General features: G+C 38.0%; 1 protein-coding gene across 1 annotated transcript in view; it reads left to right on the top strand.

The window, feature by feature from the left end:
- Window positions 1–19,689, top strand: part of BEGAIN (brain enriched guanylate kinase associated) — a 146,011-nt gene that overhangs the window by 15,618 nt on the left and 110,704 nt on the right. Inside the window, exon 2 of the mRNA XM_062576534.1 lies at window positions 18,454–18,482. Within this exon, the coding sequence (XP_062432518.1) occupies window positions 18,454–18,482 (29 nt within the window). The remainder of the gene's footprint in view (window positions 1–18,453; window positions 18,483–19,689) is intronic.

Here is a 19,689-nt window from a genome sequence, read left to right as displayed (position 1 = left end):
AAATCAGTATTTGAAAGACTTTTTGAGCAGGGGGGTTGGACTAGACGGTCTCTAGAGGTCCCTTTCAATTTCAACCATTCTGTGAAAATTCAAGGTGGTATTGAAGAGAGATGTAAGAATTATTCATAGCCAGAAGAAATTCATGTGCTTGAAAATGGATTTAAAAGGATGTGCTTCAGGCACAGAGGCAAGGCAGACTGGTGTATAATTCCTCAGGTCATCCTTTTTAAAGATAGGCATAATGTTAGCCTTTTTCAAGTCACTCCAGGAGACTGTATATGTTATATTTACTAGGTCCTGGAGAGCTCTGTGGAGAATGTGAGCTCCTATTAGCTGAATTAAGGAATCACACTGACAGAGAAATGAGAGAAAAATAAACTTTGTGTCATTCAAAACATGCTAAGAAAAAAGAAATTGGAAGACTAAATGGTCCAAAAGGTTAACAATAGGTTAACACAATGACTAGTGAGTCACTCTTTAATAATAATGTAGGAAAAGCAGAAGAAGAGTGAAGTAAAAAAAAAAATAAATAAAAAAAATTAAAAAGCCCTTGAAGATAGTACAAATTTATTCAGGAAAGACAAAAGATGAAAAGATGCTAGATTTCAAAAAGAACAAACCTGGGCAAAGGTATAGCATAAGGGAAAGTAAAATTCAACACCAACATAACCGATAGTGCTTGGTGGCAGAAATCTAAGTTTATTGGGAAAAAGACAGGAAATAAAACAAAAAGCCTTTGTGGAACACTCAGTAGGAACATTTGCTGAATGCTCTGTGGTAGTCCAAAAAGAAAGAAGAGAAAATGTGGCTTTTGGACCATTTCATTTCAGTCTAGAGAACTGAAAACATTTCTGATCTTCATCTTGTCAATGCCAGGCAGAAAGAGAAAGCTTTCAGGAAGGAGGAATTTTAACTAAAGTAGTTAAAAGAGTTCTTCTGGAAAAGACAGCAAAGAGGCTGGATTAAGTTTTAGAAAAACACATACAAAATCCACATAGTAAAATGATTGCCAGGTAATCCAATTTCTACCTTTACAACGCAAGAGTGACAGTCTCAAATGACCCAGAAAGTCAACAAATTTAAAACTTGATCAAAAGAAGTGATTTTTAAACACAGATTAACTTGCACAGGGAACTCGTCACGAAACAATCTGACAGTCTAAAAGATCAATAGGGATCAGAGTAAAGTTAGACATTTATCTGAAGGTCTATAAATTCTCAGGCAGCAAGGTATAGTCTGAATACCTGACAGGAGTTAGAAAAAGAGTTTTCTACTTACAGGATATTCCATATTTACACATCATATGTTGTTATAGGGCTATTCTAGCTGAAAAAAACCACCTCCAAAGAATATAACCATGGCAAAATCTGTAAGGTCTAGGGAAAGAAAACAATTTCTCCTCCCTCCTCTTTATGTATTTGAAATAATTTTATTTTTTCCAAATAAAGTTTTGGGAATATCATGGCTTTTCTATTTGTTTCTCAGAGTGTACCAACTGGTTTAACAAAATACATTAATTTTCTCCATGAAACTTGACTAGCACATTTCATGTGCCAGCTACTATTCTAGAGAGAAAAAAAAATGAGTAATTTCACTTCCTGAAGGAATGACCTGACAATATGAAATATTTCTTTCTGAGGGCTCATTTGGCTCCCTTGTCTTAGGCCACCAGACTGACCCTGATAGGCCTTTCTAGTGAAGTCTGAAATACAGATCTACAGACAAATCGTTGCTATCCCCTTTGGTTTAGCAGCAAGAAGAGCGATGTCATCTCCCTGATAAATATTAATATGAAACTAGAAGTTCAAATGACTTCTCTACCTCAAAGGAACATGTCTGTTGGATGAAAATCTGAAAATAGTTGAATCAAAATAGCGAAAATCACACAGAGACCAACAGTGTCAGAATTTCAGTCTATAAATTCTTATCCTTTCCCACCTGAGAAAGGACATTAGAGGATTTTTTTTTCCCTGACTGGCTTCAGTATTTTTCTGTAGTGTATGTGAAAAAAAGGCATTGAGCATGTTGACTGTAATTAAATTATATAGTCATATTAATATTAACTAAAATCTCTATCTTGACTGCTGAGCCCTTTATTCTTATATACCTCCTGGGTTCTCCATACATGTCCTTTCCTAAACCTTCACTGTTTTAGTCAATTATTTAACTTATTTTTTTTTATTTATTCATATGAAGTTTTTGGTTCAATGGGTCCTTTATTCTGTCGCGCTGGCGACAATGTTTCTTTCCCTGGGCCTCTTTCCTCAGTATCTTATGTTTACACTGTTGGAAGAAGAAACGTTTAACAGTTTGACATGATAATGCTCTGTCTTGAGCTTCAGCTTCCATCTTGTGGATCTTTCTTTTTTGGACATCCGGAAAACCACTTTAAGAAAATGCACCTATATTGTGCTTATATGTTTCACTGTTTATTGGTCTGCACGTCCCCACTTTATCAGGTTGGTTGATTTCTTAGGCAGATTTTCAGCACTATAATTCCTTCTGCTTTGCTACAAAGTGGCAAATGCATAGTCTCCCTTTGCTTATTTCTACACAAGCACAATTATTTCATTGCTTGATATTCAGGACTGTATTCTCACACCAGAGATCACTACCAATATAAATGCTGGTTTAATTTCTACCTAATTTGATGCCCTGCTTCCCTGCCATAGTCATGCATCAGTGTTTTACAGATAAGGCATTCCTCCTGAAGTTTTTCACTGGATCCAGCTCTTTTTGTCTCTCAGTCTCACAGTCTTTGGCTCTTTTCTTCTCCCTGCATATTTGTGGTATTGGGAAATGTTGTTCACAACCCCTCCTTTTTTTTTTTTTTTTTTTTTTTTTTTTAATATACAACAGGTAGGAATACAGAGAAACAAGGACCCAAATCCATCTTCTGACTGTTCCCAGTGTCACACAAAGAATATGCCGAAAACCACAATTGGGAAGCTAGGAGAAACAGTCAAACTACAGCAATATCTTCTCTCTTTAATAAAAAGTTCAATTTAAATGAAAAATAAAATCTTTAACAGATTGTAAATATATTTGAAATTGTAGAGCTTAACAATTGAATCTTTATCAGTTTTATTTTCTTGGACTATTTCATCAAATCAGTGCAGTAATAATATAGCTGTTCTAATTGAAATAGGATTAGGATTGCAATCTTCATTGCACAAGCTGCTACATACATATACAGAAAGAAACAGTGACAACTGTATTGCAGGTACACTCTAAGCTATGGGATAGATTATTAGCCCCCAAACCTGAATATAGTTAAGCAAGTTGGTAACAGCATGGTTCAAGGGGTTTACTGAAAATAACATAGAAAATGTGACGTAGATGAAGGAAGTGAACCTAAATTCCTAATATTCTCTTTGCTGTCTGAAATACTACTCTCTTTTAAGCCGAGTACTTAAAAGAATGTCTTCATTTAACCTTGAATGGAAAGCCAGCATGTGGTGACACTTTATAGAGCATCACTCATTAATTTATTAGGGTCCCTCTCAGAGACTGCTTGTTTCTCTGAACCCGTGCAACATCCTCGAGTCTCTGGGAGTGATTATCCTTGTTCGTCTCTACACCTTTGTCTTCCTGATGCGCAAACCTGCCATTCTCCTAAAAGTGATGGACATAACACTATTCTAGATGCATAGCCCATTTGACATAATAACTAGAAAAAAAAACCCTCAAAACAACAGTTATGATGATAGTGGAGGAGATTTCCTGAGTTTCACTACATTTGCCTTTGTAATAATTCATCTCTTCAGAAGCTCTTTTGGAGTAATTAAAAGGGACACACTCTCTGCAGTCACTTTGATTTGGTCTGCTCAGTCTCTTTCACTGCCATTTAGCAAGGGAGTGTCTGCTCTGACCTGTTCTAAAAGCATTTCTTCATTTAGCCCTCAGAGTCAACAGCTTCTCTGTCGACTTCAGGAGAAAGAGAGCATTTGACCAATGTCTCTATGGCTGTGTTCCTTGAGAAAGGCCAGAACCTCTCTGATCCCCACCTACTCTTGCCAAGTATTCACCAGAAAACCATTAGCCCAGCAAAGCACTGGATGACACACCATTAAGGCAATAATACCTCTCTTGCAAATTCATCAGTGCAGGATGACATATTTGCAGATACAGGCTGTCATTATTTGATACCTCCCATTCACCTCTCAATAGCCTCTTTGCAGGTGGTTCTAACATTTCACTCCCTTATTATTGTCTTGATAGCCACCACCTGGGATGTGAACAGGACTGACCTCAGTCAACAGCACCGCTTCACATATGGCCTATGGCTCAGAAATCATTTGGGGTCACAAAGGAGGACAGTGTATATAATATGTCTGCAATATAACAAGAAATCACACAACTTGCCTGAGGCAGGGACAAGTTTTACTGTTGTGCTAGATAATAATATAGACATTAAGGGGGAAAGAATTTCTTTGAACAGGGAAGAAAAACTTTCCTTCACAGTCATGAAATCCCATCATTGTTTTAGCTAGTTATGTGGTAAAATAAAAATCCACAAACATCTTAGGCCTGTTTATGACAGGTTTTTTTATGTAGTTTTTTTTTTTTTTTTTTTTTTTTTTTACTTACAAATCCAATTTGTAAGCATCTTTCCTCTTAGACTATTACAGTAATCATCTGACTGGCTGAGTCTGCTGACAGCACACACTAGGGAACCCACAAAAGGAGATTTTCTTACTTTGCAGTAAGTTGTGAGAAGATGTTGAATGGCAGAGCATCATACAAGCACACAATTGGACATCTACAGTACTTTTTGCAGTTTCAAAAAATCTAAAAGATTTAGAAGTACCTATTTATGTTACTACAGAAAAGGCCGTATATCCCCTGTTGTCAGTTATAGAGGACTTCATTACATGGAGAATCCCCTTTTACTTTACTGTAACTCTGCTTACTGATCACATGCACAGAAATTAGTGACAGCTCTTCTCAATATACTGCAAATAGATGTGCTTTGCATAGAAGGAACGCTCCCTCCTCTGTTGCACTCCAGAGCTCCGACAGGATTGCTCCAGAGGAGATAGACACTTCACTGTCTCTTAGACATCTCACTTCTGTTCCATCTTTTTTTTAAAAAAAAAAAAAAAGCTATAAAGCCAGTCAAATATCCCGACCACAACCAGTCAGTTGTTCTTTGCCTATATAAGCAATAAGAGGGAGCTTTTCTCTTCTAAGTGAAGCCTCTCTAAAGAATGTAATCAAGATCAATTAATAAGATTTCATGGCATTTAAACTATAATCAGTAGAACTAGATGAGAAATACTATCCTTTGTGTAATTATCACAACTGCCCTACAGAAGCCTAATATACAGGTCATTCTTTATAGCACAGTTCTATAGGAGATGAACTATTTTTGCTAATTTTAGCATTTCTGAAAACCTGTTTTATGTAGTTTATTCTGCTCTGAACTCTTTGCTCTTTACAGAAAGCCATCTTTGTGAAGAAAGACTTTTTTTTTTTTTAAAAAAAAAAAGAAAATCTATGAACTCTTCTCTCTATCTTGCAGAAATCTGGAATTTCTGTCCCTTCCAACAAGCTCTGCCTGGCATTATGGTCCTTCCTGCTTCATTCATTAAAAATAGCAATGCAGCAGTATGAATATATCCTTTGGGATTCTACATTAAATGCAGGCTCTTGCATCGCAGGCTGACTTACATCTGTGTAGCCCTTTTGATGTCTCTTGGCACACCACTGCAGCTGTCTCTGGTAGTAGGCATTTGAATTGATTAACATGCTTGCTCCTTTTTCCTTTCCCTCCTGCTTTCAGGGCTGCGCCTTGAAAGATTTACTGCACTCCAGAGGGGTGAGGCACTCTGTGGATGCCCTGAGGACAGCATAATTGCTGAATCAAAATCTCTCTTGAGGATGTGAGCTTTAAACTTTGCTTTCAAGATTTAAATTCTCTGACCACCTTTTCTCAGCATATGTGTAACAGATTGGTAGAGAATAATCTCCTAACAAGAAAATGCATCGTTATAGATAACCAAGAGGAGAGAGAGGAGCAGTATCCTTAAAATATTGTCTGCTAAGATTCAGACACTAAATCTCTAGTACAGCAAGTAATTAAACACATAAATAGTCACAGCAAGTTCACTGGGACTATTCAAGTACACAGTTATATATATAAGCATTTCCACTATCGGGATTTAGAAATGAGAATCTAATTAAAAAAATGGTTGGCAACCTAAATCATGTTGAGTCACTATCAGAACTGTACTACAGTTCCAAACCAATGAAGTGTTATTTTGGACTGAAGATATAAATCAGAATTCCTTATTTTATTAGGTATGGACCCCAGTGTTTTATTTTGCAATATCTAGTAGCATTAACATATTTTGGGGACTATCAAAGGGAAGATTCTTAGAGGATCTGTGGTTGCTAGGAGACTGTTACTTCAGTCCTGCAAATCTTCCACACTGTAAAGAGCAAACTAGCAATAATCAGGTTTTCCTGCCAGATAGCACTCAAACAACTAAAGTTTAGAGCTTATTATTTAAAATTTTTGATTTAAGCTTATATCTGTAGAATGGAAAAAGGTAAGAGTTGTTGTATTTCTCCAAATAGGTATTTTATCTTGTATATATAATGTACCACCCTTACATTTTTTTTGATCAATAGTATCTTGACTGTCTAACATCCAGAAACAGTTTCTGTGCAACAGCAGGTTTCTGTCAGCCTAGAAAGTGCTGAGCTCTTTTAAGACAATTCAGAGCAAGAATTTTGCCAGCCCCAGAAATGCAGTGTCCATTTCCCATACACACCAAGGCTGTGACCTTAGCAGTGTGAAACCCGCGCACACGCACGCACGCACCCCTGCGGCTCCTGCGCCTCCGGCACTTCTGGGGCCTCTCAATTTATAGCTGCAAGAACAGGAAGCGCATTTGTCTGCTGAGCACCTGTAGATCTTAGGATACACATACAGACAGAGGCGTTACAGTTAGTTTGGCACAAACTGTCAGTGTTTCCTGATTTTAAATTCATTAAAGGAAATAAAGCCTATCTATTCTAGGCCAGAGTATTTGTATTATAGTGTTTGAGAGGACACAATAAGAAAGTCGAAAATCACCGAAGGCTGTAATTTGATGATGTTCTTTAAAATTCCGCATTTAAGACCTGAAAGTTACACTAAGCACAAAAATCTGCTGTCTTCAGTGAAATAACACTTTCGATCAGAACTACACACATACTGTGTGCTTGCAGGATCAGTGCCTTTAGTACTGTTTAAATATGTGTCAATGACGAATCTATTAACAACAATATCCATTTTCTTATTCTTGGCTTTTCAGTTACTCGCACAGTAATATCACACTACTAAATCCTAGTCTGTAGCCCATTAAAATCAGTCTTTTCCTGGGCTTTGACCCTATTTCTGTAGAACCTCAAATATCTTAGTTTCTTTTCATGCACCTAAATATGACAACGTTCTGACCCGATCCTTCCCCATCCTCATCTAACACCACAGCCAAATTCTTCTCTCCATGAGACAAAGATAAGGGCAGTAAAACTATCTGCAAGGAACTGCCTTTGGGAAGAGAAGGGGTGGTGGAGATCGAAAAAGGGCAATATCACAGTTAAGTCAAAGTGTAAGGGACTGCCATTCCTTCCACAGAAAGCATAATTTCTCTCCCCCCAGGTCTTCTGACAGCCTTTTGCTAATGATTCAAATCCAGTTTGTAGTTATATTTGAGCAGTTGATATATTTCACTCTAAAACCTGACAGTTTCATACAGTGATATGTCCTGAGTGTGGTATTTGTCCCCTACTACGGAAAGAGTATATAGTAATAGTAACGGGGAACATGGCTGAATCATTGACAAATTCAACCTTAGCTATCTTCTCTTGCTTGCCTTGACAACTAGACTATTGAATTCCAACAGGATGAAAATCTAAAAAAAGCACTGCATAAAGAAAGACTGCAAGCAAAGCCACTAGATAATACAGGCTCGATGCTCCTGTGAAATGTGACACGTGCAAAAGCCAGATGTAATTTTAACAATACAGCTTCCTTTTCGACAAAGGAATCTCCAGAGTCTGATTTAATGTCTCTACAGTAAAACCGAACAATTCCACGTTTTGTGTAGGAGTAAGAACAGACTTCTTTAAACTCACAGAAAAGAACCCCTGAGAAGAATGTTAACGCAGAACACAGTGACTATAAAAAGAAAAGACCTCTTATGACCCTAGAGCAATTAAGACACTATCTAAGTCCAGCATTAAAGTTACCTTATGCTTAAAATTATTACAATCACACAAGCAGACTGAGAAATGCTGGCAGAGAGCAGTACAGAAACCAGAAACCAAACTGCAGCTTAGGAAATATTTTTCCTTATTTACTAGGCTGGCTTTTATGCAGGAGCGCAGAGAGGAACAGACAAAAGGAGCTTTTGTCGCCTTCACACGCTATCTAAAAGGTGATGAGGAGAGCGGCTAGAATAAGCAGTCAGGAAATCAGCTAAAGACTTGAGAGCTAGGTTCACATCTCTTTTTTCCTGTAACAAACACCACCTGAGCTTGGGACTCCCTTAAGGAGCTCAAGGTCTCTGAAAAATGGATCCTCAGCCCTAACTTACCTCACAGATTCATTTGAAAGTAATTAATTTCAACATTTTGAGGCACTGAATAACGTATTTATATGAATAGATATTCACTTTCAGGCAGATAGTAGACAACACTTTATAAGTTTAACAGTGAGGCATGCTACTGAGGCATGCCACTTTTTAAGCCTATTTTACAGATGCATTTTTGCATGCGTTCTAACACCACAGGGGCTCAAAATGAACAGAATAGACTTTGCAGTGGCTTCTTGTGATAAAGGGAGTAACAGCATCAATTGACAGTGTTTCTAGCAATAAAAGATTCTTTCTTTTCTTCCTCATACTTATGTTTTCCTGGCACATAAGCCAAAGCGGTAACTAGAACCCGTTCCTTCGATTTCAAATGGCATCATAATTCTTTTCTAGTTAGTTGTGGATTTGAGGATTTTTTTTTAATCTCATCCATAATATTATCAGGAAAATTCTATTGCTTTGGTGAAGAGAGAGACTGGTTTGAAAGAAAAAGATCAAAGATTACTTTAACATTATTCTCTTGCCTCATTCTTTTATTGCTAGAGTGAAGTTCTCTCCTTAAACAACTACAGACACAGCTCTAAGTGATCTATCATAGCCCATGGCTTGTTATTCCCTGGAAGACCCATTGTTCCAGAAATAGGCCCAGCACGGCTGGCATGACTTCGAAGCCCCACGTACATAGGTTGGAAATGGAATAAAAAAGAAAATGAATCAGTAAACTGATACTGTTTTCCACCGGTGCTGTGTGACAGAAGATGTGAAAGCTTTGAAGCTCATCTCTCTTTTCAAGGAAATATCTATGACATTGTCCAGGTATATCTTTGCACCTTGTTTATTTTATTCTTCCTTGTCTGCAGACAAGTTCACAAGCGACAAAAGGCATGAACAGAAATGCGCTATATTTAGGAAACTCCCTCAGCTCCCCAGGGCCTGGGTCTCCGGGAAGCAGCAGTGCCTTAGGAACTGACATATGTTGAAGGCAGTAAGGCAGAGAGCAAATTTCCTCTCCATTTGTTGGCTTTGCTCTTTCTGGCTTCAGTGTGAGCCCATTATTTCCTATTCCATGCTGAATATAGAGAATGGTTGATTCACTTTCTCTTTACAGCTATCTTTTCCCTGCTTGAACTACTGGAAAAACTAAGACTGAGAAGAGTTAAGTTACCCAGCTCTCTTAGCATTCTGTTTGCCTTTCCCTACACTCTCTCCTTTTAGGGTGGTACCCAAAACAGGGCACAAAGCTACTGAACACAGCAAGAAAAATAAATGGTGAATCATTGTATTACAGGTGATTCCTCTTCACATTTGAGGGATATAGATAGATGTACATAGAACAAAAAACACGTCTGTTACAAACACAGCTCTATGAGTGTAGGATGCAAGATTTTTGCAGTTCTGCTCCCTCTCCCCCACTTCCCATCGCCAGCATGCAGAAAGAAAAAATCTCCAGTATGTAGAGACGTAAGTAAAGATATAAATATACAAGTGTATAGGACTTTCTACAGGACTTGTGTCAGCCATGTTAGGGTTCATATTTCCTCCTGGTTGATGATGACCCAAGTTTTATTCCCAGTCGGTAGTATAAGACTCCCGCCTTAGGTCAAGAGTCACTGCACCAAGATATTGCAGTTAATTCTGATTATCTCAGATATCACTTTATATTATCTATTGACAACTGGTAGCTTTTTTAATGGCAACTGTAGTGGCTAAGCACATTAATGCAGAGCCTATAACTACCATTAACAATGTCTGTAATAGAGACACCTACATAAGTAGGTTGGCAATGTACAGTAAATAGTGCCATGTATTAGTTTAAGAGACACAAACTCCAGTTAGTCTGTTAGACTGCATTTTCCTTTGGCCTGGTGGGAGTCATACTGGAGTCAAGCTAGCTGAAGTGAACTGTGCAGAGAGTTGCTTGGGCAGCCAGTGTGGCTTCAGCTCTGTTTTAACTTTCTGGATTTCTAGGGCATTGTACAATGTTGAATAACTATAAAGAAAACAGTTCATCAATCCACTCTCACTAAACACAGGTGTTGCTGCATATGCATAATACAGAAAATGAAAATAAATGCACATATCTGTTTTAAACAGATTGTTGAGGAAAGGTTTTCCTTTTCATATGGATTTGTACAGCTGCTAGCTCTATGGATCCTCATCTCTATTGAGGGCAACATGGACTATTTTAAAATAAATAAGCAGTTAAATCACATTAGTCATATATACAGGGTAAAATCATCTGACTGAGAAAAAGTGTACTGAATTATTCAAATGGAGTCTTAAAAGTCATTTTAAGGCAGGAAGCTGCCTAATTTGGATAGTCTTTGTTCAGATTTCACTGGAGGGTTTGCTAAATGACATACAGAACAAGTGCACGTTCTTTTGGGACTGTTTTTTGAGAAGGATTATGGCATTTCACACCAGCTGAGAGTACTGGATATAATGGAAGTCAGCTTGACATACCGAAACTGTCATTTAAGAGAAGACCCTCTAGTGGAGTAAGTCAGCAAGGCTTGACTTCACCAGAGCTATGCTAATTTACCCCTGTTGGAATTCTGGCTCTAAGACTTTACAGAGCGAAAACAAAATTAAAGAAGCAACACAAAAATTCTAAAATATTACTAAATAAAACAGCTTGAGAGTATTATGCTTTCCCAAGCATGTGAAGAAAAAAAATCTGTAGTTCATACTTTCAATTTAATTTGTGACTTATTTGATACATATTTAAACATGCAGTATATGCTATGGAGGACTTAAGGCCTAGGAAGTGAGAATAATGACAAGATTTCTTTTGTCCGAAAGAGTCTGGGGAACAATCACAACAAAATAGGATAAAAATTTCAGTGAATTTGGATTTTACTAAGGATTTTTACAAAGCTAACAGTAAAAATACCTTTAGCCATACAGATAGAAAAAGTAAGAAAGGAAGGTCAGATGGAAGTTTGAGATGATTTAGATGTAGTCCAATTATTAAAGGGATACTTTGACATATATTTCAGTAAGGATGATAATGAACACTGCAATCATTTTAGGATGTCTGACTGCAGAAAGAACAACAGTAACTATGTATGATAGATGAGGAAGGAACAAGCCAAGTCTGTTCACATTAGTGGTGTCAGGAGCCCCACGGTCATCCTCTGCCCAAAATCCTGACCTATCTGGCACAGGAAGTTGCAAACCCAGGAGCAAAGCTTTTCAGCTAGTTTGTTGGTTCAAAAGTTATATTCCAACTGGTGAAAAGAAAATTCAATATAAAGGAGGGTGAAGGCTTCCATGGTACGTAGGCAAAGCAAGCTGAAAAAACAGGAAACAGAGGTACAGGAGAAGTGAGATAAAACAGAGTTGTAGCAAAGGTTTCTTTTTGTTAAAATAACTGATTTCTTACTCAGGGAGTGTATCCAAATTTATCTAGACTTGCAGAAAGCAGTTCGTAATGTGCTCAACATAAAATTACCATTTAAAACTGCTATACTGGAGAATAAATCAAGATTATTAACCTGAATGAAAATTTGATTAATTGAAAATTGTAGTAGGTTAAAAAGTAAAGTTTATCAGGTTGGGAAGAAGTCCTTTGAACTTGGAAGAAGTTTTCAGACACATCCTATTACAAAAACTTATTAGTGACCTTGGGTCAATAATTAAGTTTGTTCCTGGAATGTGTATCTACACATCTACAGGTGTTTGGAGGTATTGACAACAGTTTGGAGGCTCATATAAGAACTGTTTTACTCATAAGCAGAAAAACAGAAATAGGATGAAATTTAATACAAAGCTATCCACATAAAGACTTCATGTATTGGGGCACATCACATGGAGACAGCAGAGAAAGAGATCTAGATGCACCGTTGGACCGTAAAATAACAATGAGCCTCTACTGTGACAGCTATGGAAAATCTGAGAGACGTCCGAGATATTTTGTGGATAAGTTTCCCTTGGAGTCACTGAAGCATTCACACTGTTGTACAAGGTGCTGGCAAGGAGTTTAGTATGTGAGATACAGCTCTAATCACCCACATTCGGATAAGACTGAATTAATTTGGAATAGATCCAGAGATGGGATACTAAAAATGACTGAGGGAAGCGAGCATGATCTTATGAGAACAGACAAAGAATCATGTCTTGTTTTCCTTTGCAAATAAGATGGCTCTTCATTAATGCATTTGGGAATTTAAAAACAGGGTGAAAGTAATATGCTTTAAATTTAAACATAACATTGATACAAAATCACATAAAGATAAACTAGTTTTACAAAAATTAACATGGTTTGAATCACCTTCTAATTTCCTTCAGTTGAGTAATGGTCTGGAACACACAAGGCAAAGAACCTAATTGCTTCAAGATGGAGCCTAGCAGGTTTATGGAAAGACTGCATGACAGTAGCGGTGATCTAGAATTGCACATTCAGGTCTAGTTTTGAGAATTTTGGGTGCTGAACTTAGCTATTTCCTCTAAGATGTAAAAAGAATTTGTCTGCTTCTCTACTGAATTAGATTTAAGCTATATCTTTATTACGTACAGTTAGTCCCTAACAGGCAAGTTTCCACTTGCCACCTAACTTTGTTTCAGAGGATTTCCTCTGTCACTCTAGGAAGGGTCAAAATTTGGTCACAGGTGAGAAAGGGTGCAATGCTGCTCTTGGTGGTACCAAGAGAACTGGTATATCCTGCTTGTGGTTACTCATATTTAAACTGATTGTTAGATACTTTTGCTCAGGTCAGATGCAAAAGCCTTATAGCTCAATGAAATCCCACTGTTCTTTTTAGAATGTGTGATCCTCTTTCTGGGTAGAAGTATCCAATGATCCCCAAACATTCTTTAATATTGCGAGGACATAAGAAGTTAGAGATGTTCTTCACCTCTTCTACCTTCTTCCCTCAGTAAATAGTTATACCTCTTCAGCAGGCCTGAGACTACCGGAGGTGTTTTGTGGCTTGTAGTATGGAAGTATGCACAGACATGGGGTTCTCTGAACAAAACATCTAATATAATGGCAACTGCAGAGAACTGAACTCAATTTTCTTTGCATCTACTTGATAGTTTCATGCAAGTCTTTTACAGAAAGATTCTTTTTATTTTCTAAATAACTATTAGAAACATTCAGTACTTGAAGCCAAATCAAGTACAGCTGGATACTTCCCTCTGCTATATTAAGCTTCCTACATATCAAATTACATTCTCCTTTCAGGTATCACCTGAGGTACTTTGAAGTCTATACAAAGAACTATCTAAAAACTGGTTAAAAATCTAATTAAAGATTGATCTTATCAAACTATATGTTGTCCATAAATTTTATTAAATCAAATTTGTGAATCCTATATAAGAAAAAAAAAGCACAATATAGCCACACTGACTATATCAATAAAACTTTAGCACAACTGCAAACACAAAATAAATGCTGAAATTAAATAGTTATGATTCAAAATGTGTGGCAGTTTACAAATATGTCAGGAGTCCAGAGCACCTTAGTTCTGACTGAATTTTTATTTACAGCTCTTCTCACCACAGAAGTAAAGCCACTCTCACAATACCAAACAAATCAGAGTAATAACAATCTGACTGAATGAGCAGCAGTAATTCCCTGCTGCCCTTTCTTTCCTTATGTATTTGGCAGCAATTAGCCAATAACCCAATCCAAAGTCCGCTCCAAAGGGAAGACAGAGCTTTGTGGGAATCAAGCTAGACCTCTGATCCTGCCCCCTCTCTAAAATGCGACATTTCTTCCAAGAAAAGAACAAAGAAAAAAAAAACAACACAAGAAAGATGTCCTCTCCAGGAAAATCCTTCTCCTTTACATATACAATGGGAAGACATTGAAGGATGAAAATGGTCCTCAGATCTTAGAAAAAATAAGTTTCTTTAGGTATCTGAAATCTCTAGATTATTGCATTATAACTTTCTGAAGAACAAGCAAAGGAAGTGAAACAAGATTCTGCCAACATTGTCAGTATGGGATTTTAACAAACTGATGGATAGACTATTGATATGACTTTTTATTAAAAATGTTTTGGTCATTAATCAACATTATAGACAGTCATATAACCCAAAAAAATCAAATAAATTGATCACAACATTAAGCTGTATTCACACCAATGACTGAAATGTCCTTCCATTGTCTTGTAGTTAATTCATTAATTAGACATGTTGGAGAAAACAGATTATGGGATCTCAGCATTTTTATTTGCTCCAACTTGAAAACAACTGAAAGATGGTCATGCTGTCTGAAAAATAGTATAAGAGAAGGAGGGAAAAAAAAAACACACCTTAAAGTTTCCTGAGTTTTCTATTAACAGCATCATTGCTTCTAATCAAGTCATTGAGCGGCTTTGTTCTTAAAGAACATCAAAGGATATCAAATAGCTATTTAGAATAAACACAGGGAAAAAGAACCCAGACAACTGACCTGCCTTTTGAATATCTGTCCTAAATTGGACTTTCAAATGCTCAGCACTTCCAGAAAAGTGCAGTGTCTTGTCAGTTGTTCTATGCTTTATACTTGCTTTCTTTAAATACTTGTAAACCACAGTCAAGTTTCTACCCGTAGTCCTATGCATCAGCTGAAAGTGCTTCCAGGCAAAGACACTGCACCAAGCATTTCTGTGGGAAGAAAAATCTTCACACCAGTCTCAGTATTTTAACTAGAAGAGTCCGTATTTGGAAGTGCAGTATACAGAATTACCAAGGGCAATCCTGTTGTGAAGGGCAAAAATTGTTACTTTTAGGCTGGTGAAATAAATTCTGTAGTTGCCTTACTTTGATATTGTTTAAAAAAGCAGCAAGTCTCATCTGATAGCTCTGCAATTAAAGATAATTATTGATCTTAATTAAAAATATTTTCTAAAGGCCTCCCATCACACATGATTTCAATCACAGTTCAGATGTACTTGCAATAAGTCAATCCAACAGCAAGCAGATGATCATAAATAACACTGAACATCCTCTTCCTTACAGTCTTCTGTTGAGAATAAGCTTTTGAATCAATTCAGCAGGACATTTTAGAAGGGAGCCTTCATGAAGAGCAGTCTGAAAAATCAAATAGCCTCCAAACTTCCAAGGATATAGCAGTGGCATAGAACTGGCTAGGAAACAGCAATTTGTGAAAACAGAACTATATCAGAAAAAAATAACCGGTTTTCAAAATCAGTTTGAGTTGTTAGGTTTTTGGGCAGTAAGGCAGGAGGAAAGGAAGGACGAGATAACAAAGTGCTTTCCTAAGGAATCAGGGAACAAAACCCACTGAACTGCTTTGCATACAAGTTCTATTTCTACATGTCTCACCTGCTCTTATCTTTGTTCCCACTGTCTCAGGTTCCATACGACTGTTTTGACTCTCTAGCCTGAAAGCTAGGACACTACCCTGAAAAATACCCACACTCTAGTCCCTTCTTCTACTCCCACTTTATTTACTAGTGAGACCACCACCATCCAAAGAAGAAACTGAGTTCCCCCCTGCCATGGCGCAGGAAGGGCTCTGATATGAGTCAGAGTATCCTGCCCTGAACAGGATTGAGCTAATCAGCACCCCCACGCCACAGGGGTGCTCTGGCCACAGCCCTCAGGGGAAGGGAGAGGAGAACATTCCCAGCAGCCCAGAGGAAAATTGTCCACATCACACAACACAAGCAGCTTTTACTCTGAGGAGGGGAAAAAAAAAGAGCCTTGCCATTTTCAAAGGTGGATAGGTCAGACTGAACTAACTGTAGCTTGGCTTAGTTTTCTGGTTTGTTTCAGCATCAGGATTTTATTGTGATTAAAAAAAAAAAAAAAAAAAAACTAATTTCCTGTCTGGGTTGGCAGCCAATGACTCACCTGCATTCAGAGATGAGGTTAATAGCACAGCCAGAAAGCCAGCCTACAACTCCTCTTCTCCATCCTGCCCTTTAATCACACAGAACTACCCTGACTCCTTAAGTACAGCAGCACTCAAAGCACCAGACAAAAATAAGGCTCAGGTAGTTCTCCCTTGTGCCTGAAGAAGCGGCCACAACGGAAGCTGTGAACCAGATCTTCCAAGGACAACCCTTGGGGGGTTCTTCATGGGCAACCCACAGTCCAGGGCAAAGCAATAGCAAAGGACTCTGGTGGAAGCTCTGTCCAGGCTGCCCCACATGATGGGGGACGTGGGGGGGGTGGGGGGGGTGGGGGAATGACAGGCTGATTAAGGCAAGATCCTGCTTTGAGTTTGCCTCAGAAAGAGCCAGAGAGTAGACGCAGGCAGCCATGGGGCTGCCAGCAGCTTCCCGTGCACAGGGAGAAAGCCCCCACATTCATTTTCCAATCAGTACTGCTTAAACTGTTTCCTGCATACTACAGAAAATGAATTAATTCAATAGACAGATACAAATTTGAGAAAGCTATCAAGGGTTCCTAGGTTAAACTTTTAATTTCAGGTCTATGATTTACTACAGATAACCCTGAGCTTCCAACACACATGCAGGGACCGTGTAGCATGTTACATCCAGGACCGGGAAGCCAAAGAGGGCTTTTCCTGCAGCTGGCTTCTTAGGCATTCACTATAGCTTGGTGCACAGGATCCCTAATGTATGTCATCAGAAATTGTCATGCAAACATTGGCCTGACTGACAACTTATCTAGTGTGCAAAACAAAAGTAAATGAGAAGAAGGAAAAGTGAATGACACAATGAGGAACCAGCAATTTGTCATTTGGGGTGTTTTATTAGGCAGTTTGACAAGTTTCCTGTTGGCTGGCTGATTAAGTTTACATTTCCCTATTTTTAATCTTTAATTTATTTTGTACAAAATATGATTGTTAGTCATTAATCAATAAGGTTTAGAGCATTCACGATTAATGGGTAATGCTTTCAGTATATAAGATTCTGTGATGCTGGGATTTATCTCGCTCTAGAGATTGCAGGATTGCTCCGAGTATTCATTCCTTAGTCACAATAAACTGGAGCCAGGAGGACTGATGAGATTCTATGCTAGTGGTGTGATAAGACGAAATGCAAGCAGCTATTAGGAATCTGCGTGAGACGATGATGAAAAAGAAACCAACGAGTTAACAAGACTGTGCTTTTCACATGACTACGTAGTGTCAAAGAGATTAACAAGTCTGTGTTATGGATAAGTAGGGATTTATAGCTTCTATAAGGTAGAAAGAAATGAGAGAGATTATTGAAATTACCACTTACTGCTGTACCAGGCTTTAAATATTTAAGGCAACAGAAGTCATGAGCAGCTGTCAAAGGGTTAATGGGAGTCCAGCTGCAGCTGCAGTCACTAGGAACTGAAGAGTTACTGGACTTCTAAGCTACCCTCTGGGTAAGTAGCAGTGAAAGTGTTAATGAAAAGCCTGCATGCATTGAGATGCTAATTGTCAAGATAGGGCATTACTAGAGGAAACTGATTTGATTACTCAAAACTCACACCAAGGATGAAATGCTTTGTCCATTCCATCTGCAAAACGTTAAGCCTTAAACTCAAAATTCACATGTGACGAAGTCACTTTAATTTCACAGGCAGCAGAACACTGCTCCCGTGCCCACTGTGCAGAGGGTAGCACTGAATTTCAACTTTTTCAGTGAAATCCAGGAGGCAGAGTAACCTGTTACTTGCTGCTGCGCTTTTCTCCCCCCCTTTTCTCCCTCCCCCCAACCCCCATTTTCTGCCTCAGCGCTACAACTGAGTCATTCTGTTGCCCATGGCTCGTGGGTATACAGTGTTCCTGCAGCGTGCTGCATTACTTCTTAGTTAATCTGTCAATGTTATTTTCTACTAATGCAGACGTGGAGTTCGCTTACCATCGCTTTGTAGACACTTGCCGAAAACCATTTGGAAAGCCTTAACTATGCATAAATCTGCAGAGTGAATGTTTTCTTTCATTCACTTGCTCCTATTTGATTTCTTGTAGGCCTCTGCGGCAGAGATGGAGAAAATAAGGTAAGTGAAACAGTTTATTTACATCTCCTTATAGACAAGGAATGTTTTATTGCACAATGGATGATAAAGGCTCTTGGAAAATATTTTGCTTAATACGATCAGTGTAAAATACTGTATTGCATGATGATGTACAGGGAAGTCATGTTTTAGAGACAAAAGAAAAGGAATGTGCTTATACTAGTAAATCGGTTTTGCAGACATGTTAATTCAGAAGGGATGTTTTACACATTAATATGTTTTATTGCCAGATGCAGAGGATATTTGATTATACGGTGTAGTCACTTGTCCATTTACTGCAAGAGCCTGCCATTCTGTTTAATGAGGAAAGTGGATCAATAATTCATGAAAAAAAAACAGAAGAAAAATATAGGCTTGACTTGAAAGCATCTAATTACTGTGGTTTGTTTCTGTATAATGCTGTAACGCTGGTGCTTGATTTCTATTTCATATTGTGTACCAGACAGATGAACCTTGTCTCCTGTGTTTAAAATGTTCTCATACTGTACCAGTTTCTCAGCACATCTCTGCTTTAAGCAAAAGGAGATGGCTTTTATAACCATAAGTTTCCCATCTCATGTCCGAGTGCAAGTCTGCTTTGTGGGGTTCTGCTTTTGTGTATGTTGTTAAGAAAGAAAGAGAAAGAAACAAGTATTCTAGCCATTTTTTAAAATCAAAACACATCTATTAAATCCCCAGGTACTACTGAATAGATAGAAATTGAACTTTTGAACTACTGAAACTTACACTTTAAGTATTTTAATGGGGCTTATACTTCAAAATATTGGCCACACTTATTTCATTTTGCTAGACAAGCCCGAATTCCTTTTCTGAACCTAGTGACTCGGTTTGGTTTGTGGCAGCTATTGCCCAAGCACAACTTCGTAGGTGGATTAAGTTTGGAATGGCTATTGTAAGTTTGTCAGAAAGGCAGAGAAGTTGTAGAATCTGGGAATAAGTGGAACAGAGTGTAACAGCTGTGAAAGAACAGATTTGACAGTGTTTAGTGAATTCTGGGCTGGAGGTAAAACTCTGGTTTTGGCTTGAGAAGAATGAAGAAGTTAATTCTCTTATAATGGACTTGAAGATGCATGTCCAAAAGTTTCTACTTTATTTATAGTGCTTCAGTTGTACATTTATATACTGACTTATGTCTGAAAATGTTTATAATTTTTGAGCTGAAAGGAAAAGCTTGTACCACATGTTATGG

This window comes from Rhea pennata, chromosome 5, assembly GCF_028389875.1.
Source record: "Rhea pennata isolate bPtePen1 chromosome 5, bPtePen1.pri, whole genome shotgun sequence".
Taxonomy (NCBI): Eukaryota; Metazoa; Chordata; class Aves; order Rheiformes; family Rheidae; genus Rhea; species Rhea pennata.
This window is presented reverse-complemented; position numbering and strand designations above follow the sequence as displayed.